Below are 25,014 nucleotides of genomic sequence, written 5' to 3'. Positions count from 1 at the left end.
AAAGAGTGTAGGGCTCTAGACATTTATGGTTTACAAAATTATTAAGCTTTTCTTTAGGTCTCCATTTGATTAAATATGCAGCATCTTTCCTCTTAGGTTTTAGATATTTTAATATATTTTTCTGTATATTCAACATATTCATTAGAAAAATACAATTAGTTTTTGTTCTTAAATTTGAAAACTTAAAGTTATAATTCTGTTTTTTGGTTTTTTTTGGGTTTTTTTGGGGGTTGTTTTTGCGGTAAGTGGGCCTGTCACTGTTGTGGCCTCTCCCGTTGCGGAGCACAGGCTCCAGACGCGCGGGCTCCAGACGCGCAGGCCCAGCCGCTCCATGGCATGTGGGATCCTCCCGGACCGGGGCACGAACCCATGTCCCCTGCATTTGCAGACGGACTCTTAACCACTGCGCCACCAGGGAAGCCCTATAATTTTGTTTTTAATGAATAGTGATTCTTCAACTTTTGTTGACTTCTCTCTTAAGACCAGCACTGTCATATATTGTCATGAGGTTTTTCTTTAGTGTTTGGATGTTGTTGGGAAGAATACTGTAAAAATGCTTTCTGGGTCACTAAAGTTAAAGTATTACATAGTATATCTGAAAGTTACTAAGAGAGTAGATCTTAAAAGTTCTCATCACTAGAAAAAAAATTGTAACTGTGAGGTGGTGGATGTTAACTAAACTTATTATGGTGATCATTTCGTAATATACACAGATATCAAATCATCATGTTATACAACTTAAACTAATACAATGTTATATGTCAATTAGATCTCAATAAAACTGGAAAAAATGCTTTCCATTAACATGCATGTAGTAGTCCTTTGTATCAATATATCCATTGATATGGTTCTAATATATAAGTTAAAATCCCTCAAGAGAAGTGTTTTTTACATACATAAAAAGAAAAAAATTGCAATAAACGTCCATTTATCTGACATATTACTAAGTCTCCACCAACTGGCAATTCTATAAAACTTTAGTAGCTCTATAATGTTCATATTGATAGTCAGAAGTCCTCTGAAATCCTGATAAAATTCTTCAGTTATCAGAGCTTAATTATGCCCACTGAAGTTTTAGTTATAGGGAGAGTTTATGCTGTTTTAATTGCTAGAGAATTGGCCACTAATATATGGTATATATATATAGTGGCTATTGGCCAGAATATTTGCGTATTCAAAATCTCTCTCACCAAGACTGGCTAATAGTTTTGCTATGTTTTATTCTTAGCTGGATTTTGTACGAGAAACCAAATTTTGAAGGACACTCCATCCCCTTAGAAGAGGGAGAATTGGAACTGTCTGGTCTCTGGGATATAGAAGATATTTTGGAGAGAAACGATGATGAGGCAGAGTCGGCTAAGCCTGTGGTGATTGGTTCAATCAGACTTGTGGTCCAGGTAGGTAAAATTAGTAAGGTTTTAATAAAGGCAAACTGGATTTCATCCATTCTTTCAGCAAATATTTATTGAATGCCGGGTATAATTCTTTTGAGAGAGAGTTTCATTTTATGATAAAAGTGGGACAAATATGTGGTGTTTTATGGATGTATTTTCTGTATTTTAGACATTTGTACATGTTAAATGAATTAGAACTAAGAAACATTCTAATTGGTTAGTCATCTTTTTCACAATAAATCCTGAAGGTAAATTTCTCATTCCAGCCCCCCATTCCCATCTGCAAATGTATTTTACTTAATAACCTAGTTTTGATGAGTTCTGTATGTACAGATTTTTGTTTTTGTAAAAATAAATTTATTTATTTAGCTTTGGCTACGTTGGGTCTTCGTTGCTGCGTGCAGGCTTTCTCTGGTTGCAGAGAGCGGGGGCTACTCTTTGTTGCGGTGAACGGGCTTCTCATTGCGGTGGCTTCTCGTGTTGCACGTGTTGTGGAGCACGGGCTCTAGGTGCGCGGGCTTCAGTAGTTGTGGCACATGGGTACAGTAGTTGTGGCTTGCGGGCTCTAGAGCACAGGCTCAGTAGTTGTGGTGCACGGGCTTAGTTGTTCCATGGCATGTGGGATCTTCCCAGGTTCCCTGCATTGGCAGGTGGATTCTTAACCACTGTGCCACCAGGGAAGTCCTGAACAGATTTTTCTTTTTTTTTTTTTTTAAATTAATTTATTATTTATTTATTTTTGGCTGCGTTCAGTCTTCGTTGCTGTGTGTGGGCTTTCTTTTTTAGTTGAGGCGAGCGGGGGCTACTCTTCATTGTGGTACGCAGGCCTCTTGTTGCGGTGGCTTCTCGTTGCGGAGCACGGACCAGATTTTTCTTTTACTTAGTTTTTTGGTTGCTGTGCGAGTTCTTATTACCTTGAGTGGCTTACAGGAGTTCTGTTTTGGAAAAATAAATAATCCAAAGATAATTCAGTTGATCAACTCTGGCATTTCATGTGGGTTTTTAGAAAAATAGGTATTTAAGGCCACTTTATGGATTGGGTAAAAATTTCTTGGTCCCTTATTCGTTGTTGAGGAACTTGTATCAGTTCTTCATGGTTCTTGGCATTTGATGATTCTTTACCTTTAAAAATGTAAAAGGTATCTTCCAAGTGAAAAAACTCCATTTGTGTACTAGACATGGGTGTTGGGGTACAATAGGGAAAAAAGCCATGTTCCAAAATGAGAATGAGTAAGAATGACTAACAGCTTTTGGCGGAGGAAAATGTCACCTGTTTCCTGGGTCAACATTTCTGAGTGACTTAGATGGTAATATTGGTATTCTAAACGATTTATCTCTTACTAGTTTTAAGTACATAATGTGATGAACCTTATGTAAGACACAAGAAACACCATTTAAAAATGTCATAGTGGGATAATTTACCTGCAGTTTTTATTTATTACTCAAATAGTATTGGTAATAAAACTATTTTAAACTATCATCCAAAATCCCATCTCTCATGAAGTGTCCTCCCTTCATTTTTCTGAATTCTCTACTCTTTCTTGGCCATATTATAATCTGCTTTTTCTATAGTTGTAATCATAATACAGGTACAGTGTTGTTTTCATTTAAAACTGTGATTCTCAATCCTTTTTTTCCTCTCTCCATACCACTTTCCTGAAGGTTACACTCCCGTTTGTAACATCTCTCAATGATTTGCCACTGGGGGAGGTATTAGGATCTGGTGGGGTGGGGATTTAGGGATCCAGGAAGGTGGGCTAAGGGAAATGAAGCACATTGGTAAAGAGGCCTCCTGTTTCCCCTGATAATAGCAGACCTAAGGTGAATTAATGCTTTTCATGTTATTACATGGTTTGGGGTTTAACTGAGCATCATATTCCATTGATATGATGCGCTATCATTTATTTTACCTTTCTTCTTACTGTGGGACTTAGGGAAAAACTTACCTTAAATAATACTGCATGAACATTTTTGTGCATTTAATAATGTATACATTTTCTGATTTATTTCCTTGGGGTAAGTTTTTCTGAATGGTGTCATGTTAAAGAGAAGGAATACTTTTATGGCTTCTAATATGTGATGAAGTGTAACTTTTTACAGTTTGTGTTTATGGTTTCTTGACACATAAACATAAGTCACAACGTATATTCAAAGGGGTCACCTTTTCGGTTCACTAGATTTGTTCCTTTTGTTAATGTTTGAAAGAGCTGCCCCTAAACTGACCCAAGTGTTAACCATTTTTTCTGTACCTCAGTTCACCTCGCTCTGCAACACAGAAGAGGTTCAAAAAACATTCGATCTGGGCTCAGGCACTCAGCCAAGAGAGGCCTTTTGTAGAGTGTTTGATGGACATGCAGTGCATGGAATAGTGACTAAAATGTAGAGATTTAAATCACCATAAACGTGTGCCTTTGCCTTTTATGACTTAGACCAAGCCGACATCATAGTCAAGGAGAGTTACCACAGGGGGCTTATGGGCACAAAACAGCTGAGGAAGATTCCAAGTGCAACCACTCTATAAACCAGTATCCCTGGACAGGGACGGTCACAGGAGAGCAAAGGAACTAAAACTCATGTTACCAAGGAAAGCGAAGCAGTTTTTTTTTTTTTTTTCCTGTGAGGATGAGAGAAATAACTATGTTCCAAAACTCTAAAATACATTTCTGGTCCTCTTTGCTTGAATGTAACACTGAGATATATGACTAAACCAATGTGTCTGCCCCGAAAGATCATATATTATTAGGTCATGGGTGAAAACAGGAAAGGGATAAAGTGGCAGGTGATCTGTGCAATCTATTGTATATTTAAAGCTTCTTTTAATTATTTGAAAAGAAGAATAATGAGCTTACTGTAGATTTTAATACATGGTGTACTGTTATACTTGTATACGTGTATTCGTGTATTCATTTTTCTTTTTTTTCTTTTAGGATTACAGAGTTAGTCAAATCGACTTATTTACTGAACCAGATGGGTTAGGACTTCTAAATTCCTACTTTGATGATATTGAAGAAATGCAGGGGTTTGGTATGATGCAGAAGACTTGTTCCATTAAAGTACATTGGGGCACGTGAGTATTTTATTTCTAATACACTTTTAATGAAGCCCTTTTTTGAGTGTAAAAGGACTTAAGATACTCTGTCTCTGATTTGTTGTCCTGTTAAGTAATTATTGACTACAAGGTTTTATTTATTTTTTGATAAGGCACATAAAAATCTGATATTTTTGGTTACTGTGTTACCTATGTTCTTATGATTCAGCTCTCTTATAAACAATGATGATTTCTTGGAGGAAGTGCAGGGAGAAAACTGCATTTTTAAAAAAAATTTATTTATTTTTGGCTGTGTTGGGTCTCTGTTGCTGCACACGGGCTTTCTCTAGCTGCTGCAAGTAGGGGCTACTCTTTGTTGTGGTGTGCAGGCTTCTCATTGTGGTGGCTTCTCTTGTTATGGAGCACGGGCTCTAGGCGCGCAGGCTTCAGTAGTTGTGGCTCATGGGCTCTAGAGCGCAGGCTCAGTAGTTGTGGTGCACGGGCTTTGTTGCTCTGCGACATGTGGGATCTTCCTGGACCAGGGATCAAACCCGTGTCCCCTGCATTGGCAGGCGGATTCTTAACCACTGCACCACCAGGGAAGTCCAAAAACTGCATTTTTAATGTGGGAATTTCCTTTTTGCAAAGAAACCTGATTCATTCAAAGCTGAGTCGCAGATTATACCTTCAGGGTAATTCAAAGGAGGTAATTAAAGCATGTGTGCCCCTGATATTTCAGGTGGGATGGAGGCCAACATGCATGCTACTCCCTTTAACATTTTCACACAATGCTTTCCAAAGCCCCTAGAGTGTTGGTTTCAAAAATCACAGGAAATTGCAAGGGTATTTTGAAGGAAATGGGAATATCTCAGAGGAGAAATTAGGCTAGAAAGTTCAGGCTGCAGAACTGAAGCTTGTGGCTTCTGCAGTGGAGCGCACAGCCCAGGGCATGTGACAGACATCCACTGAGATTCAGGAAAAAACACTAAAGCTTCTTTATATATTATTTAAAATCTTCTTTTCAAATTTTATCTTTGTGTATATTTTCTAATCAATTCATAATATATTCAGTGGTCATATATATAAGTTATATATTCAGAGACTGCTCAAGAGATTTTTTTAATGGAATATGCATAAGATAATACATATGTGATGAGTCCGAAGGTAAATACTACAAGAAACATAAATTCTGGAGAGGGACAGTGGAAGTGCTACTTTAGAGCGTGGTCGGGAAGGTCCCTGGTGACCTTTAAGCAGAGGGGAGTCAGCTGAGGGACATCTGAGGGAGGTGGAACAGGGGAGTGTCCTAGGCAGGAAGCCCAGCATTTGCAAAGCCCTCCAGGGGATGTTTGGGCAACAGGTGGGAGGTCTGGCCGCAGTAGAGTGAGCTAGGAGGACCAGTGATGGGAGAGAGGCCTCCTGTCATGTCAGACCTTGAAGGACTTGGGAGGGATTTTAGATGGCTCCAAGTGATGTTAGAACTCATTGGAGGATTTTGCTCTAACTTGTGTTTTAGGAGGATCGCTCTAGCTGCTGTGTAAAAGTAGATTGTAAAGAGGTAAGAATGGAAGCAAAGAAACCAGTTAGGAGGTCACTGCAGTTACATAGGTAAGAGGTTTTGGTGACTTGGCATGATAGTAGTGGTGAAAAATGGTCAGATTCTGGATACATTTTGAAGACAGAACCAACATGTGCTGACAGATTTTATGTGGGGTGTGCAGGGCTGAGAAATGTCCAGGGTTTGGGACCCCAGCATTTACCGGAATGGAGAAAACTAGGAGGGGGAATGAAATCCAGGAGTTCAGTTTGTGAGGTTAAGTTGGAGATGTCAACTGCACATTCAAGTAAGAGGTCAGGAAGGTGACTGGATGCATGACACTGGAATTCGGGGTTGGGGTGAGGTGCTAGACAAGATCTCACCGGGGAGTGAGTGTAAAAAGCAGAAAAGGCATCTGAGCTTCAGGCACTTTTGTGTTTAGTGATTGGTAAGAAAAGGAGGAATCTAAACAAAAAAAGTGTCTTCATCTCTTGCTGCCTTTTATTTTTTTTCACATCAAAGAGATCTCTACATCTTTTTTCTCAAAGCGTTTAATGTTGAGAAATATCACTTTCCTTAGAAGAATGAAATAGGCGTCTGCTATAATATTTTAATCTCCATGTCTGGAAGGTTTCATGACTCAGGCTTGGGCTATGTGGAAGCATAATGAGCTACATGTAAGTAAAGTTTCTTACCTTGACAGTAAGTTTAACCTAGTTTTATAGGTGGTAGTTACAAACCAGTAATGTTTTACAAGTTTTGATGGGCTTGCATGGCAGTAGACTTTTTTTTTTTCTTCTGGTTCTTCATTTCCATTAGCATAATAGAAAGCTGCCTTGGATGTCAGCTCAAAGTTTGGGGTCATTGAACTTTGTCATCTTGGGACCAGGTCAGTAGTACTTTTACAGATCTCCAAGGAGAATCTCAGTGAGTTGTGAGAATTCCGCTGATAACAGGTACCCGAGCTCATGTTGCTTCTGTTGGTGCAGCAGTCCCCTGAACTGGTGTAAGAGAAGACTTTGCTGGGGGTGGTGTAGGGGCCGCAGCACTTGTTTAGATTCCATTAGGAGATTTATTTCAGGGCCTATTCATTCTGGATTAGGTTTTGCTACACATACACAAATTAAGAGTATTACTTGTCAGTTTCTTATTTGGGAAAGTGAGACATTTCTAACTCACATTTCCTTTCAGATTCTGTTGCCTGTGATTTGTTTTTAAACCTTTGTTTAAAGCAGCTGGCTAATCCTACTACCCATCCTTGTAGAGGTGAGGGCACATTTTATTTTGAGTATATTTCTAATGAACAAAGCTAAGGGATTTTAGAACTTCAAAGGGAGCATTATGAGCATCTGTTCCAACACCATCATTTAACCAAGGAAGACAGGTTTTGGTCACTTTCTCAAGTTGGATTAGTTGTTAGGATTAGTCATCAGCAGAACAGGTACTGGAATGCAGGTGTTCTGAAGTCAAGGGACATTTTTTAATAGCCACATATTCTTTTGATCAGTGCTGTTATGAAATATTTGACATATAAGAATATATGTATATGTGTATTATGAAGTCTAGTAGTCAACCCCCCACGTGCCCATCACCCGACTGGGAACCTCACTGTTACCAACGCTGCCGCAGGACCTGGCTATATCCCGCCAGCTCCCATCCCCCTGACTCCTCTACGTGTGTCACCCCTCTCTGAAACTTTGTGGTTTTCTCATTCCCTTATTTTATAGTTTCATCCTATGGTATCTATCCCTGCACTGTTTTAGTTGTGCTTGCTTTTGAACTTCGTAAAAATGTTATCAAACTTCCGTGTGGCTTGTTCCTTTTTCTTTATGGTGTTTCTAAGATTACCCATATTGATGAGTATATCTGTACTTACTCTTTTTGTTTGTTTTAAGTTTATATCTTGGCTACATTGGGTCTTTTTTTTTTTTTAAGTAGGACTCTATTCACAGGAGTCTTAGCCTCTAGAAATGTTTTGCATTGAAGGAAAGCTATAAAGAATTGATCTTTTCTTTAGATCAATTCTTTAGAATTGTTTAAAAGTTTTATATGTTATATAACCACATGTAAAAATTATGACTAATGAATTCAATCAAACTCCAAATATTAATCCTCTGAAAGTAGCTTTTAGGTTAAGATATTAAGTGTGGCTCAATGTTGTACCTTCAGTTGACTTGTCATCTATTGAAAGAAGGCCCGCTTGGATGGGAGCCCCATCTTCCTCTCTGCCTTGACTCAGGTGGGCCTGTGCTCATACATATCCCTACTTGTAGGCATGACCTATTAGATTTCGACTCTCTAATGGGTTCAAGAAATTTTATAATCTTCTACTTTATCCAGCTTTTTCTTCTTGTTAGGATAACACTCTTCGCAGCTTTCTCCATCTTAAGTGGAAACTAGCAGTCCCATTGTGATGATTTTTTTAAATTAATTAATTATTTTATACAGCAGGTTCTTATTAGTCATCCATTCTACACATATCAGTGTATATATGTCAATCCCAATCTCCCAATTCATCCCACCACCACCCCCCGCCGCTTCCCCCTCTTGGTGTCCATACGTTTGTTCTCTACATCTGTGTCTCTATTTCTGCCCTGCAAACCAGTTCATCTGTACCATTTTTCTAGGTTCCACGTATATGCGTTAGTATACGATATTTGTTTTTCTCTTTCTGCCTACTTCACTCAGTATGACAGTCTCATCCATCCACATATCCACAAATGACCCAATTTCGTTCCTTTTTATGGCTGAGTAATACTCCATTGTATATATGTACCACATCTTTATCCATTCATCTGTTGATGGGCATTTAGGTTGCTTCCATGTCCTGGCTATTGTAAAGAGTGCTGCAGTGAACATTGGGTTGCATGTGTCTTTTTGAATTATGCTTTTCTCTGGGTATATGCCCAGTAGTGGGATTGCTGGGTCGTATGGTAGTTCTATTTGTAGTTTTTCAAGGAACCTCCATACTGTTCTCCATAGTGGCTGTATCAATTTACATTCCCACCAACAGTGCAAGAGGGTTCCCTTTTCTCCACACCCTCTCCAGCATTTGTTGTCTGTAGGTTTTCTGATGATGACCATTCTGACTGGTGTGAGGTGATACCTCATTGTAGTTTTGATTTGCATTTCTCTAATGATTAGTGATGTTGAGCAGCTTTTCATGTGCTTCTTGGCCATCTGTATGTCTTCTTTGGAGAAATGTCTATTTAGTCTTCTGCCCATTTTTGGATTGGGTTGTTCTTTTTTTTAATATTGAGCTGCATGAGCTGTTTATATATTTTGGAGATTAATCCTTTGTCCGTTGATCCGTTTGCAAATATTTTCTCCCATTCTGAGGGTTGTCTTTTCATCTTGTTTATGGTTTCCTTTGCTGTGCAAAAGCTTTTAAGTTTCATTAGGTCTCATTTGTTTATTTTTGTTTTTATTTCCATTACTCTAGGAGGTGGATCAAAAAAAGATCTTGCTGTGATTTATGTCAAAGAGTGTTCTTCCTGTGTTTTCCTCTAAGAGTTTTATAGTGTCCGGTCTTACATTTAGGTCTCTAATCCATTTTGAATTTATTTTTGTGTATGGTGTTAGGGAGTGTTCTAATTTTACTCTTTTACATGTAGCTGTCCAGTTTTCCCAGCACCACTTATTGAAGAGACTGTCCTTTCTCCACTGTATATCCTTGCCTCCTTTGTCATAGATTAGTTGACCATACCTGCGTGGGTTTATCTCAGGGCTTCCTATCTTGTTCCATTGATCTATGTTTCTGTTTCTGTGCCAGTACCATATTGTCTTGATTACTGTAGCTTTGTAGTATAGTCTGAAGTCAGGGAGTCTGATTCTTCCAGCTCCGTTTTTTTCCCTGAAGACTGCTTTGGCTTTTCGGGGTCTTTGGTGTCGCTATACAAATTTTAAGATGTTTTGTTCGCGTTCTGTAAAAAATGCCATTGGTAATGGCATCGAATTTCTAGATTGCTTTGGGTAGTATAGTCATTTTCACAGTATTGATTCTTTCAATCCAAGAACATGGTATATCTCTCCATCTGTTGGTATCATCTTTAATTTCTTTCATCAGTGTCTTATAGTTTTCTGCATACAGGTCTTTTGTCTCCCTAGGTAGGTTTATTCCTAGGTATTTTATTCTTTTTGTTGCAGTGGTAAATGGGAGTGTTTCCTTAATTTCTCATTCAGATTTTCCATTATTACTGTATAGGAATGCAAGAGGTTTCTGTGCATTAATTTTGTATCCTGCAACTTTACCAAATTCATTGATTAGCTCTAGTAGTTTTCTGGTGGCATCTTTAGGATTCTCTATGTATAGTATCATGTCATCTGCAAACAGTGACAGTTTTACTGCTTCTTTTCCAATTTGTATTCCATTTATTTCTTTTTCTTCTCTGATTGCTGTGGCTAGGACTTCCAAAACTATGTTGAATAATAGTGGTGAGAGTGGACATCTTTGTCTTGTTCCTGATCTTAGAGGAAATGCTTTCAGTTTTTCAGCATTGAGAATGATGTTTGCTGTGGGTTTGTCATATATGGCCTTTATTATGTTGAGGTAGGTTCCCTCTCTGACCACTTTCTGAAGAGTTTTTATCATAAATTGGTGTTGAATTTTGTCAGAAGCTTCTTCTTTATCTATTGAGATGATCATATGGTTTTTATTCTTCAATTTGTTAATATGGTGCATCACATTGATTGATTTGCGTATATTGAAGGATCCTTGCATCCCTGGGATAAATCCCACTTGATCATGGTGTATGGTCTTTTTAATGTGGTGTTGGATTCTGTTTGCTAGTATTTTGTTGAGGATTTTTACATCTATATTTATCAGTGATATTGGTCTGTAATTTTCTTTTTTTGTAGTATCTTTGTCTGGTTTTGGTATCAGGGTGATGGTGGCCTCCTAGAATGAGTTTGGGAGTGTTCCTTCCTCTGCAATTTTTTGGAAGAGTTTGAAAAGGATGGGTGTTAGCTCTTCTCTAAATGTTTGATAGAATTCACCTGTGAAGCCATCTGGTCCTGCACTTTGGTTTGTTGGAAGATTTTGTTTTTTTTTTTTTTTTGCGGTACGCGGGCCTCTCACTGTTGTGGCCTCTCCCGTTGCGGAGCACAGGCTCCGGACGCACAGGCTCAGCGGCCGTGGCTCACGGGCCCAGCTGCTTCGCGGCATGTGGGATCTTCCTAGACCAGGGCACGAACCCGCGTCCCCTGCACCAGCAGGTGGACTCCCAACCACTGCGCCACCATGGAAGCTCTGTTGGAAGACTTTTAATCACTGTTTCAATTTCATTACTTGTGATTGGTCTGTTCATATTTTCTGTTTCTTCCTGGTTCAGTCTTGGAAGGTTATACCTCTCTAAGAATTTGTCCATTTCTTCCAGGTTGTCCATTTCATTGGCATAGAGTTGCTTATAGTAGTCTCTTGTGATGCTTTGTATTTCTGTGGTGTCTGTTGTAACTTCTCCTTTTTCATTTCTAATTTTATTGATTTGAGTCCTCTCCCTCTTTTTCTTGATGAGTCTGGCTAATGGTTTATCAGTTTTGTTTATCTTCTCAAAGAACCAGCTTTTAGTTTTATTGATCTTTGCTATTGTTTTCTTTGTTTCTATTTCATTTATTTCTGCTCTGATCTTTATGATTTCTTTCCTTTTGCTAACTTTGTGTTTTGTTTGTTCTTCTTTCTCTAGTTCCTTTAGGTGTAAGGTTAGGTTGTTTATTTGAGATTTTTCTTGTTTCTTGAGGTGTGCTTGTATAGCTATAAACTTCCCTCTTAGAACTGCTTTTGCTGCATCCCATAGGTTTTGGATTGTCACGTTTTCATTGTCATTTGTCTCTAGGTATTTTTTATTTCCTCTTTAATTTCTTCAGTGATCTCTTGGTTATTTAGTAACGTATTGTTTAGCCTCCATGTGTTTGTGTTTTTTACATTTTTTTCCCCTGTAATTGATTTCTAATCTCATAGCATTGTGGTCAGAAAAGATGCTTGATATGATTTCAATTTTCTTAAATTTACTGAGGCTTGATTTGTGACCCATGATGTGATCTATCCTGAAGAATGTTCCTTGCGCACTAGAGAAGAAAGTGTAATCTGCCGTTTTTGGATGGAAAGTCCTATAAATATCAATTAAATCTATCTGGGTTATTGTGTGTTTTAAGGCTTCTGTTTCCTTATTTATTTTCATTTTGGATGATCTGTCCATTGGTGTAAGTGAGGTGTTAAAGTCCCCCACTATTATTGTGTTACTGTCGATTTTCTCTTTTACAGCTGTTAGCAGTTGCCTTATGTATTGAGGTGCTTTTATGTTGGGTGCATATATATTTATAATTGTTATATCTTCTTCTTGGATTGATCCCTTGATCATTATGTAGTGTCCTTCCTTATCTCTTGTAACATTCTTTATTTCAAAGTCTATTTTATCTGATATGAGTATTGCTACTCCAGCTTTCTTTTGATATCCATTTGCATGGAATATCTTTTTCTATCCCCTCACTTTCAGTCTGTATGTGTCCCTAGGTCTGAAGTGGGTCTCTTGTAGACCGCATATGTGTGGGTCTTTTTTTTGTATCCATTCAGCAAGCCTGTGTCTTTTGGTTGGAGCATTTAATCCATTCACGTTTAAGGTAATTATCAATATGTATGTTCCTATGACCATTTTCTGAATTGTTTTGGGTTTGTTTTTGTAGGTCCTTTTCTTCTCTTGTGTTTCCCACTTAGAGAAGTTCCTTTAGCATTTGTTGTAGAGCTGGTCTGGTGGTGCTGAATTCTCTTAGCTTTTGCTTGTCTGTAAAGCTTTTGATTTCTCCATTGGATCTGAATGAGATCCTTGCCGGGTAGAGTAATCTTGGTTATAGGTTCTTCCCTATCATCACTTTAAGTATATAATGCCACTCCCTTCTGGCTTGTAGAGTTTCTGCTGAGAAATCAGCTGTTAACGTTATGGGAGTTCCCTTGTATGTTATTTGTTGTCTTTCCCTTGCTGCTTTCAGTAATTTTTCTTGGTCTTTAATTTTTGCCAATTTGATTACTATGTGTCTCGGTGTGTTTCTCCTTGGGTTTATCCTGTATGGGACTTGCTGCGCTTCCTGGACCTGGGTGGCTATTTTCTTCCCCATTTTAGGGAAGTTTTCGACTATAATCTCTGCAAATATTTTCTCTGGTCTTTCCTCTCTCTCTTCTCCTTCTGGGACCCCTGTAATGCCAATGTTGTTGTGTGTAATGTTGTCCTAGAGGTCTCTTAGGTTGTCTTCATTTCTTTTCATTCTTTTTTCTTTATTTGGTTCCACAGCAGAATTCCACCATTCTGTCTTCCAGGTCACTTTTCTGTTCTTCTGCCTCAGTTATTCTGCTGTTGACTCCTTGTAGTGTATTTTTCATTTCAGTTATTGTATTATTCATCTCTGTTCATTCTTCTAGATCTTTGTTAAACATTTCTTGCATCTTCTCGATCTTTGCCTCCCTTCTTTTTCTGAGGTCCTGTATCATCTTCACTATCATTATTCTGAATTCTTTTTCTGTTAGGTTGCCTATCTCTGCTTCATTTAGTTGTTTTTCTGGGTTTTTATCTTGTTCCTTCATCTGGTATATAGCCCTCTGCCTTTTCATCTTGTCTGTCTTTCTGTGAATGTGGTTTTTGTTCCACAGGCTGCAATATTGTAGTTCTTCTTGCTTCTGCTGTCTGCCCTCTGGTGGATGAGGCTATCTAAGAGGCTTGTGCGAGTTTCCTGATGGGAGGGACCAGTGGTGGGTAGAGCTGACTGTTACTCTGGTGGGCAGAGCTCAGTAAAACTTTAATCCACTTATTTGCTGATAGGTGGGGCTTGATTCCCTCCCTGTTGGTTGTTTGCCCTGAGGTGACCCAACACTGGAGCCTACCCAGCCTGGCTCTTTGGTGGGGCTAATGGTGGACTCTGGGAGGGCTCACGCCAAGGGGTACTTCCCAGAACTTCTGCTGCTGGTGTCCTTGTCCCTTGGTGAGCCACAGCTGCCCCGCACCTCTGCAGGAGACCCTCCAACACTACCAGGTAGGTCTGGTTTAGTCTCCTATGGGGTCACTGCTCCTTCCCCTGGGTCCCGATGTGCACACTACTTTGTTTGTGCCCTCCAAGAGTGGAGTCTCTGTTTCCCCCAGTCCTGCCTAAGTCCTGCAATCAAATCCTGCTAGCCTCCAAAGTCTGATTTTCTAGGAATTCCTCCTCCCTTTTCCGGACCCCCTGGTTTGGAAGCCTGACGTGGGGCTCAGAACCTTCACTCCAGTGGGTGGACTTCTGTGGTATAAGTGTTCTCCAGCCAGTTTGTGAGTCACCCACCCAGCAGTTATGGGATTTGATTTTATTGTGATTGCGCCCCTCCCACCGTCTCATTGTGGCTTCTCCTTTGTCTTTGGATGTTGGGTGTCTTTTTTGGTGAGTTCCAGTGTCTTCCTGTCGATGATTGTTCAGCAGTTAGTTGTGATTCTGGTGTTTTTGCAAGAGGGAGTGTGAGCACGTCCTTCTACTTCACCATCTTGAACCAATCTCCTGCGTTGGGTCTTTGTTGCTGCATTCAGGCTTTCTCTGGTTGCGGTGAGTCAGGGCTACTCTTCCTTGCGGTGTGCAGGCTTCTCATTGCGATGGTTTGTCTTGTTGCGGAGCATGGGCTCTAGGTGCACAGGCTTCAGTAGTTGCAGCACATGGGCTCAGTAGTTGTGGGGTGTGGGCTTCAGTAATTGTGGCTCGTGGGCTCAGTAGTTGTGGCTCGCGGGCTCTAGAGCACAGGCTCAGTAGTTGTGGTGCACGGGCCTAGCTGGTCCGCCGCATGTGGGATCTTCCCGGACCAGGGATCAAACCCGTGTCCCCTGAATTGGCAGGAGGATTCTTAACCACTGAGCCACCAGGGAAGTCCCAGCCACTGACTTTTTGAAGAATTTAGATTAGCTGCTTAGAGAATGTGCATTCTCTAGAACATTCTGGATTTTCTGAGTGTTTCCTCATGATATCATTTAACTCGTTCTCCTGTCACCTGAATTTTCTGTATAGAGGTGGTTGAGTCTGCAGGTATGATCAGAGGCAGATTGAAGAGTTTTGACAAGGTTGCTACTTCCTATAGATAGTGGTGTATATTCATGCTGTATCACAACTTGTGGTACGTGCCAGCCTGCTTCTCATTAATGATCCCAAGTTTGATTCCTTGGTTAAATTGGTGCTTCCCACATCTCCCCATTGTAAAGGCACATTTCCCCACTTGAGAGTCAGAGCTCACCCTCCTCAAAGTTGGCACGTTCATACTTAAATCTTTTGAGTACCCCGCTGGTTTCTGTACGTAGCCAACATTCATGTGCAGCCATGTCTGGAGAATAAGACTGAGGATCCAGTGGGAAATAGTTTCTTTGTTTGCTTAAGAACAGTGTTTGTTTAAGGTAAGACCAGTTTTTCTTGTCTGACTCAAAGGGTATTTCTGAAAGAGTAATTATGCAAATGTTTTTAATGAATGGATGGCCATTGTCATTAGTTCAACAATATTCATTTGTATGTATACTTCTGTTTTTTTTTAAAAGTTCTTTATAGTCATACTGTTTATTCATAATGTAGGCAAAAGCTCATTACCTGAGTACATGGGAAAATAAAAGAATACCTTTAGAAAATGAAATACTGCCTGAAGGTAGCTTCCTCCTCTCTTGAGCGCCTCGTGAATAATATATCTTGTTGGAATAGAATTTAGGGGAAAAGGATCACACTCTGTATATGAGTTTTCAAATTCCAAAGTCCACCGAACATTTATAAATGTCTGTTTGAGTTACCCAGGAGGCCCTTAGCACTCACTCACTGAGGAGGGACCCTCAGAACAGCAGTCTTTTCAAGTGTGGCAGTTTATATGTTCAGCTTTTTGATAAATTACCCTTTACCCCAAATTACCTTCCTTCTATGAATGTTATTGTGACTAAACCATGTGCTTCAAGGGAAGTGAGATATTTAGTATCAGATGAATACATACCCTTGGAACTTAAACTATAGAAGGAAAGACTTAATAAAAGGGTACTTCAGTAAGCATCATGTCAGAATCTCAGAATCACTGGTTTATGAGCTGTCCATTGTGTTCATGAAAAATTCACCCTGTTTACTTGTGAAGAGTCAGACTTCAAGGCCCTTGGCTAGTTAGCCAAATACCACAGTGTATGACAAGCTGCCATTATTTAGCTAGGGCATCAGTGTGTGGTGTGCCTGTGAGAGCTTTGAGCTCCGAAAAAGACATAATGCATCCTTAACTATCATGCTTTAAACAAAAGGAGGTTTAGAGGACCCCACTCTTAGCCTCTGCTTTCTTGTGGTTTCGGGATATTGCAGTGATATTTAAAAGATGTCTCTTTTTTCCCTTAATTTTTTATTGAAGTATATATAACATTTGTATTAAAAGGTACACAACAAATCATACATGTGTAAACTGAGTGAATTTTCAAAGTGTAACCATCATTCAGATCAAGAAATAGTGCACAACCAGTGTCTTAGAAGCTCCCCCTCATTCCTGCCTTCTCCTGGTTGTCCTTGTAGCTATTATCCTGACTTCTAACCCTGTGGATTAGTTTTGATCCCGCACCCATACACCACACAGAGCCTCTCAGCATTCGTGTGTGTGTGTTGACAGGTCTTCAGTGGGACTTTGATTATAAAACTCTGTATAACTAGTCGAACGAAGTTACTGATTCATCCAGGGGAATCTTTAACAAAAACCATCACCAAAAATATGCCCTTGGACCAAAATTGTGAACAAGAGAGAAACAAAGAGGGGAGAATCAGAACCATTTTGCTGGGGCCTCCCTGGTGGCGCAGTGGTTGGGGGTCCGCCTGCCGATGCAGGGGATACGGGTTCGTGCCCCGGTCCGGGAGGATCCCACATGCCGCGGAGCGGCTGGGCCCGTGAGCCATGGGCGCTGAGCTTGCACATCCGGCAACGGGAGAGGCCATGACAGTGAGAGGCGCACATATCGCAAAAAAAAAAAAAAAAAAAAAAAAAAGAACCATTTTGCTGGTAAAAGATTGCCTTTACAGCCATCCTCTTCTTGGTTTGGTATTCTGGGAAACATGGTCACGTTACCCCAACTAGGATGCCGTAGCAAGACTAATAAAGAATTGTCGAGTGTAAGTGATCACCAAGAATTCCTTATTTGTTTACGAAGAGAAGGGTGAGGCTTCTGATTTCCTGACCGCAGCAGAAGTGACAGCTGACAAGTCTGCTAGAAGGGTGTGCTATTGAAAAGCCATAAAAATCACATCCAAGAACTCAACAAGCTTTGGACCTGGGAACAAGCAGCCTTAGACTTTCAAAAGCCCCACAGACATCACTGTTCATTGAGTCATGCTCACAGCGATGATCTTGAGTCATTGTGAAATTACGTTCAGTGCACTCTCTGGAAAGAGAAGCATTGCTGTCAAAGAATGATTGGGAGCTTGGCTTTGGGGTCAGCTAGGATCAGCCCTGCATTTGGTACTTGTAGCTGTGTGACCCTGGGCAATTTACTTAACTTCATCTGTAAAATGGGGACAATAGTATTTTTTCCCAATAGCATTGTTGTGAGGATTACGTAGAATTCTGAGTGGCATTCCTTATAAGCTCTTTTGCTAGATGTTATTAATTTTTGATTGTGAAAAATTATTAGGTGGAACATCCTATTCTTTGGTTACAAATGGGATGTAACCTTTTAAAACATTTGAGATCTCCTGGGTAGAGCCTCTCTAAACACAAATAGTGCAAAAGATAGCTACTTTTATTGCTTGGAAGTAATAGAGACCTTTACACTTTGAAGCAGTTCATAGTAGAAAGTAAAATAAGTAGACAAAGACAGCCAAGCCAAGGAGACTAGTAAAAGCTCAAGAAGAGGCGCATATAATGGCTTATTCCTCCTTGAGTTTAACGTTGCTCTGTTACCTAAGTGTAACCGTACATCATCCAGATCCACAACTTCTCCTGTTCTGTTCCTCTCTCATTAGTGGGGTGCTGTGTCCCACTGACAGAAATGATGAATTGTCTCTATTTCTTCCTTCCTTGGTACTTATTTAGATGGCTGATTTACGAAGAGCCTGGATTTCAGGGTGTCCCTTTTATCCTGGAACCTGGTGAATACCCTGACTTATCCTTCTGGGATACAGAGGAGGCGTACATTGGATCCATGCGGCCTCTGAAAATGGTAAAGATGGAATCCAACGATGTGTTCTTAGAATCAGTAATTCTTTGCTTAACTTTGATAATTCATGGGATGTGACTTTAAAGCAATAAAGCAGACTTTTAAAAAACAAATATGTAGAAGATGGGACCTGTTGCTAGATAGAAATAATAGAAAGGTTAACCTGCTAGATGCTACAGATGAAAAAATGTGGATAAGCCTATGGCCTTGGCCTTCAAGGTGTTCTCGGCCTTGCAGAGCCGCTGAGGTGTGTGCAAAGCTCAGCCCAGAGCAGAAATGAGAAAGTGAAGAATTAAACCTTTGGGGAAGAACAGGAGGACGGCCAGATAAAGTCCAACTTGTATGTAGGTGTTAGAAAAGAGAAGGGGGATAATTAGGAGAGCTTCACTATAATTCAAGGGGGTCTTATAAACCAAGCAGGATTAGTTTAGCTGGAGGTTTCAGAGTACACTGCACGATCCAGGGCGGAGCTGGGCAAGGACGGGGCTTGCTGCGGACCAGCCAGTTGTAGTGACAGGAGGCCAGACGGGTGGCAGCTTTGGGGGCCCTGGAGCTGGATGTAGGAATGAGTGTTGTTCTCCAAAGCTTTTGCCTTAGAAAGGGCCTGTGCTTCCTTCCCCTGTATTTTGCCTTGTTCTTTGTCTGTTTCATCTGCAAGACTCTAAGCCTTGGGAGGATCCAGGCTGCAGCTCAACCCATGTTGAGCTGCATTGTAGTTGGTGCTCGCTAAAAACTTACCGCATGAGTGAGGCTCCTGTTACAAACGTGTTCTTGAAATTCCACTTCGTGATTGTCTTCTGAGGCAGTTTGAGACAAATTAGAAAGGCAGGAAGATAATTTTATCTTAATTTTACCCCTCCTGCCAAAGCTTGTAGTTTAATTACCTAGATGTCTGCTGGTCTTCATGCAAATAATGTTGGGCTTTTTTCTAAAGTTAAATCCATTTTCAAAGAACAAAGTTTTGTTAGTTTTATGAATGTATGAAAGAATCACCTCAGGTTTTGAAGCCAGGTTTTTTTTATACATCTTTATTGGAGTATAATTGCTTCACAATGTTGTTAGTTTCTGCCATACAACAAAATGAATCAGGTGTATGCACACACATATCCCCATATCCCCTCCCTCTTGAGCCTCCCTCCCACCCTCCCTATCCCTCCCCTCTAGGTGGTCACAAAGCACCGAGCTGATCTCCCCGTGCTATGCAGCAGCTTCCCACCAGCCATCCATTTTACATTTGGTAGTGTATATATATGTCAGTGCTACTCTCTAAGTTGGTCCCAGCTTACCCTTCCCCACTGTGTCCTCAAGTCCATTCTCAACGTCTGCATCTTTATTCCTGCCCTACCACTAGGATCATCAGTACCATTTTTCTAGATTCCATATATATGCGTTAGCATACGGTATTTGTTTTTCTTTCTGACTTACTTCACTCTGTATGACAGACTCTAGGTCCATCCACCTCACTACAAATAACTAAGTTTCGTTCCTTTTTATGGCTGAGTAATATTCCATTGTACATATGTGCCACATCCTCTTTATCCATTTGTCTGTCGATGGACATTTAGGTTGTTTCCATGTCCTGGCTATTGTAAATGGTGCTGCAGTGAACATTTGTGGTACATGTATCTTTTTTTTTTTTTAGTAAGTAAATTTTATTTTTTTTTGTACAGCAGGTTCTTATTAGTTATCTATTTTATACAAATTAGTGTATATATGTCAATCCCAATCTCCCAATTCATCCCACCACCACCACCCCATACTACATGTATCTTTCTGAGTTATGGTTTTCTCAGGGTACATGCCCAGTAGTGGGTTGATGGCAGTTTTTAATGATAAGCAGCAGAACTGTGAAGTTCACAGCATTCAAAAAGGATTACTTTTGAAAAGCGTACTTACTTGGCTGTATGAGCCCTGGTTTGTTGATAAAATCAGCCACATTCCTTTATAATTACGGTTCATTTGCTGTATTTGAGTATCTTTGGCTGTACTTTTTTTTAAGGCTTTTAAACATAGAGGTGAAAAATATCCTTCTTACTTTCCCATTGCTGATTTTAACTTTTACCCTATTTAATATTTGTATGAGATACCTCTTCTATGGTTGATTTTTAGTGAGATTTTTGGATTAAAAAAACATTTTTATTATAAAAATAGAGCAACCCCCATAGACCCATCCTTCGGGATGTTTTAAATTTATCTAACAGTTTACCTGGTTATTTCAAAAGTCCTTCAGATCATATTGTGAACTTGAGGGAACTCAACAGTTTTGTAAGCCAGCGGTTGCAAAATCAAATGCCTCCGGGGCCAGGCAGCAAATAGGCGTGAGTAGGCTGGCAGGGAGTTGAACTGCGGAAGAGGTGGAGACAGGCAAACCGCAGCCTGTATCCTGGCTGGAGGGTGAGCCCAATTAATAAGCGCAGATGGTGAAGGTTGCTGCCTGTGAGAATTTGGGTCCAGAGATGTCAGATTTTAGGACTCCTTTTTAAGGTAAGTGAGAAATATGCATTTTTTTTTGAGAAGTTTACTGAGTTAAAACAAAACAAAAAAAACCCCTAACACTCATTTGGTTAAAAAGCACAGCTACTGTACAGATTCAGCTTATAGACCGCCTCTGTGAGACTCTGCTTTAAGTCTTCCTATATCTTCCCTGCATTTTTGGTAATTTTAGAACTGTCTCAGCATTGATTAAACAAACAGGAATGTGGTTGCTCTGCAGTTCCATGGCTTACCGCAGACTGCTGTGGGTAATAGAAAATGGTAACGTATCAGTGACAAACCACTTTTCTTATTATTTTTCTTTTCAGGGTGGCCGTAAAGTTGAATTCCCTATAGATCCAAAGGTAATCTATATATTTAAAAAATTTTATTCCCGTTCCATCTCCACGAAGGTAATACTTGTGTGATTTTACATATCAGCTTCCATAAAACATAATTGCAGCCAAAGGAAGTTGTCCAACTTACACGGCATCCTTCAGGCCTGGAAGGTGATGCTGACGGCACCAGTTGTCACTAACAGTATGCGTAGCCGTGGCTCAAAGCGTTCGCTGTTGTATTAAGTTTGTAGTTTGTGGTTGTATTTACTAACTGCAGGACCTGTTGCTACTTGCCAGTTAGCAAGGAAAAACCTCACTTTTCGAGACAAGTTCTCCCTACTCCCTAATGCTCTTTCTGTTAGTTCTACTTCACACATCTGTGACACATAGTTTGATCTATAGTTTGTTTCATTTTTAAAGCAACTTAGAATACTTTGGTTCCTTTAGTTTGGCCTGAGCAAAATTCTACATATCAGTTCTAGACATGAACAAAAACCAATTATGCATAAACTGTCTTTTGAACCTTGACTTCAGGCTACACCACAGCAGAAAAAAAATTCTCATTTTTAAAATTACATTTCATGGGGCTTCCCTGGTAGCGCAGTGGTTAAGAATCTGCCTGCCAAGGCAGGGGACACGGGTTCAAGCCCTGGTCAGGGAAGATCCCACGTGCCGTGGAGCAACTAAGCCCGTGCGCCGCAACTACTGAGCCCGCATGCCACAACTACTGAAGCCCGTGCACCTAGAGCCCATGCTCCACAACAAAGAGTTGCCCCCGCTCGCTGCAACTAAAGAAAGCCTGTGCACGGCCAACGAAGACCTAATGCAGCCAAGAATAAATGAATAAATTTATAAAAAAATTACAAGATACTGTTATTTAGTTAATTTTTAAAATATTAGAACATTTTAATTTGTGTTCCAGGACTTAGTGATGTTAAGTGACTAATTTAATGTTTGGCTATTGAGATATTTAACTTTCAACAAATTACTAGCATATCTCATTTATGTTATAGGTAGTTATTTATGAAAAGCCTTTCTTTGAAGGAAAATGTATGGAACTAGAAAAAGAGGTGTGTAATTTTATCATGGAAGGAGGTGAAACAACTGGAAATGAACATTTGCCCCTTACATCAGTGGGATCTATGAAAGTTCTAAGAGGCATGTAAGTAGACAGGAGTGACCTGTAAGGATTTCTTTTTATTCCCTTTAATAAAGTAAAAAAACATGTTCTCTCTCTCCCAAAGATAGCATTCCAGATTGTATGGTAGAGTGAATTTCAAACATGTTTTCTTCAGCTAGTTGTGACCTGAATCTGACACAGCAGTTTGATGGGCTGCTTTGGGGTCAGTCAGCTGAGCAAGGCTGTCCCATCTAGATTGATCAAATCTACAATCTTGTTTATTACTATTATGATCCAAACTATTGAACTGTTAGTTTGCTTTCTATTTTTTAGGCTCATATTTTGCACTTTATAGACATTAACATATTTCCTTTAGAATTGTACACTGAAAATGGCTTGTAAATAGCCCAAAATATACAATATTTTAATTACTGTTGGAAGAAAGTTCATTCAGTTTTATTTGCTGAAGTTCTTTTGAGTCAGTTCTTAAACATACACATTCAGACACACATGTACGCATGCACACTTACCCCACCATACTCCTTTTCGGAACGTTGGTGTATGCTTCTTAGGTTGATTTCTTGGGGCCATTCTGTTAGTCTCTTAAATGCTAGGGAAGCATTCCAGTAGTCATAATGCATGAGTATGTGTCTAGCTTTATAGCTATTTATATTTGTCAATGAAACTGATACTTTAATAACACTACTGAAAATTTCTACTCCTTCATGTTCTTTTGTTGTAGTTGGGTTGCTTATGAGAAGCCTGGCTTTACTGGTCATCAGTATTTGCTTGAAGAAGGAGAATATAAGGACTGGAATGACTGGGGAGGCTACAGTGGAGAACTTCAGTCTTTACGACCTGTATTAGGTGTAAGTCAAAGAAAAGCTAATGGCTAATACTTGGGCGTTTTGGGATAATAAACGGCTAGCCTTTGAATTTTGAATTTTTTTTCTCAATAGGATTTTTCAAATGCTCACATGATAATGTACAATGAAAAAAACTTTGGATCCAAAGGTTCCAGTATTGATGTGTTAGGAATTGTTGCTAATTTAAAGGAGACTGGATACGGAGTGAAGACACAGTCTGTTAACGTACTGAGTGGAGTGTAAGTGCAATAACTCAATTGGGATTTTAAATATGGGTTTCACTTTGGTTTGTGTTAAAGTAATGGAGTCTCTGACCCAGAGTAGCACTCGATAAGTACGTATCTCAAAAACTAAAACATTAAGTCAGCCATTTAATACTTACTGACACTATATTTTAATAGCTGCTTTTTAAAATCTTTCTCATATAGTATTTTTTTTTTATGTGTAATATAACATTGGAGCAGGGTTTTGAGTTTCGTGATAGAAATCTGCAGATCCACTTCCCTTGTCATTCTTCGTGGAAAGAGCTCATGAATTTCTTATGCTGGGAAACAAATAATAATAGTGATCTAACATTAGAAACCTGAGGTTGGGACAAAGTCCCATTTGATTTTCCTATGGTCCTACACCTGCTCCATTATATTTTCTCACTTTCATGTATAATGTACAGCAGAGTTAATTATATTAATCATATTCTAGATTATATCCCCAGTATTTATCTTATAACTGGAAGTTTGTACCTTTTGACCCCCTTCCTCCAACTCCCCCTCCCCGCTGACTCCCACCTCTGGTAACCACAAATTTGATCTCTTTTTCTATGAGTTTGTTTGTTTGTTAAGTATAATTGGACTTTCAACAGCATGTTAGTTTGTGGTATGCAGCATAGTGATTCAATATTTCTATGCATTTCAAAATGATCACCATGATAAGTCTAGTTACCTCCTGTCACCATACAAAGATATAGCATAATTATTGATAATATTCCTCATGCTGTACATTTCACTCCCGTGACTCATTTATTTTGTAACTGGAAGTTTGTACCTCTTAATTTCCCTCACCTATTTTACTAAGCCTCCCACACCCCTCCACTCTGGCAACCACCTGTTCTCTGTATCTGTGACTGTTTCCTGTTTTGTTATGTTTGTTCATTTGTTTTTTAGATTCCACATATAAATGAAATCGTATGGTGTTTGTCTTTGTCTGACTTATTTCACTTAGCATAATACTCTCTAGGCCCACCCATGTTGTCGCAAATGGCAAAATTTCATTCTTTTTCATGGCTAATATAATTTTTATATATATATATAGACACACACCACATCTAGCTATCCATGTAGATAAATAGGTTGCTTCCATATCGTGGCTATTGTGAATAATGCTGCAGTGAACATAGAGGTGCACATATCCTTTTGAATTAGTATTTTTGTTTTTTGGTGGGTTTTTTTTTTTTTTTTTTTGGTACGCGGGCCTCTCACTGCTGTGGCCTCTCCCGTTGCGGAGCACAGGCTCCGGACGCGTAGGCTCAGCGGCCATGCCTCACGGGCCCAGCTGCTCTGCGGCATGTGGGATCTTCCCAGACCGGGGCACGAACCCGTGTCCCCTGCATCGGCAGGCGGACTCTCAACCACTGCGCCACCAGGGAAGCCCTTGGTGGGTTGTTTTTTGGAAAAATACCCAGAAGTGAAATTGCTGGATTGTATAGTAGTTCTATTTTTAATGTTTTGAGGAACCTCCATACTGTTTTCCACAGTGTCTACACCAATTTACATTCCCACCCAGTTCACAAGGATTACCTTTTCTCTACATCCTCACCAACAGTTGTTGTTTGTTGCCTTTTTGATAATAGCCATTCTGACAGGTGTGAGGCAATATCTCATTGTGGTTTTGATTTGCATTATCCTGATGATTAGTTATATTGAGCATCTATCTTTTCATGTGCCTCTTGGCCATACGTAGGTCATTTTTGGAAAAATGTCTCTTTAGGTCCTCTGCCCATTTTGTAATTGGGTTGCTTGCTTTTTTTTTTTTTTTTGCGGTATGCGGGCCTCTCACTGCTGTGGCTTCTCCTGTTGCGGAGCACAGGCTCTGGACACACAGGCTCAGTGGCCAT

At 39.8% G+C, this 25,014-nt stretch overlaps 1 protein-coding gene across 1 annotated transcript in view; it reads left to right on the top strand.

The window, feature by feature from the left end:
- The window catches only part of CRYBG1 (crystallin beta-gamma domain containing 1), a 214,497-nt gene that overhangs the window by 167,645 nt on the left and 21,838 nt on the right, over window positions 1–25,014 (top strand). Inside the window, exons 7-13 of the mRNA XM_007465760.1 lie at window positions 1,229–1,397; window positions 4,322–4,461; window positions 17,985–18,111; window positions 20,910–20,945; window positions 21,932–22,080; window positions 22,781–22,907; window positions 22,998–23,143. Coding sequence (XP_007465822.1) covers window positions 1,229–1,397; window positions 4,322–4,461; window positions 17,985–18,111; window positions 20,910–20,945; window positions 21,932–22,080; window positions 22,781–22,907; window positions 22,998–23,143 — 894 coding nt within the window. The remainder of the gene's footprint in view (window positions 1–1,228; window positions 1,398–4,321; window positions 4,462–17,984; window positions 18,112–20,909; window positions 20,946–21,931; window positions 22,081–22,780; window positions 22,908–22,997; window positions 23,144–25,014) is intronic.

This window comes from Lipotes vexillifer, unplaced genomic scaffold (assembly GCF_000442215.2).
Source record: "Lipotes vexillifer unplaced genomic scaffold, Lipotes_vexillifer_v1.1 scaffold732, whole genome shotgun sequence".
Taxonomy (NCBI): Eukaryota; Metazoa; Chordata; class Mammalia; order Artiodactyla; family Lipotidae; genus Lipotes; species Lipotes vexillifer.
This window is presented reverse-complemented; position numbering and strand designations above follow the sequence as displayed.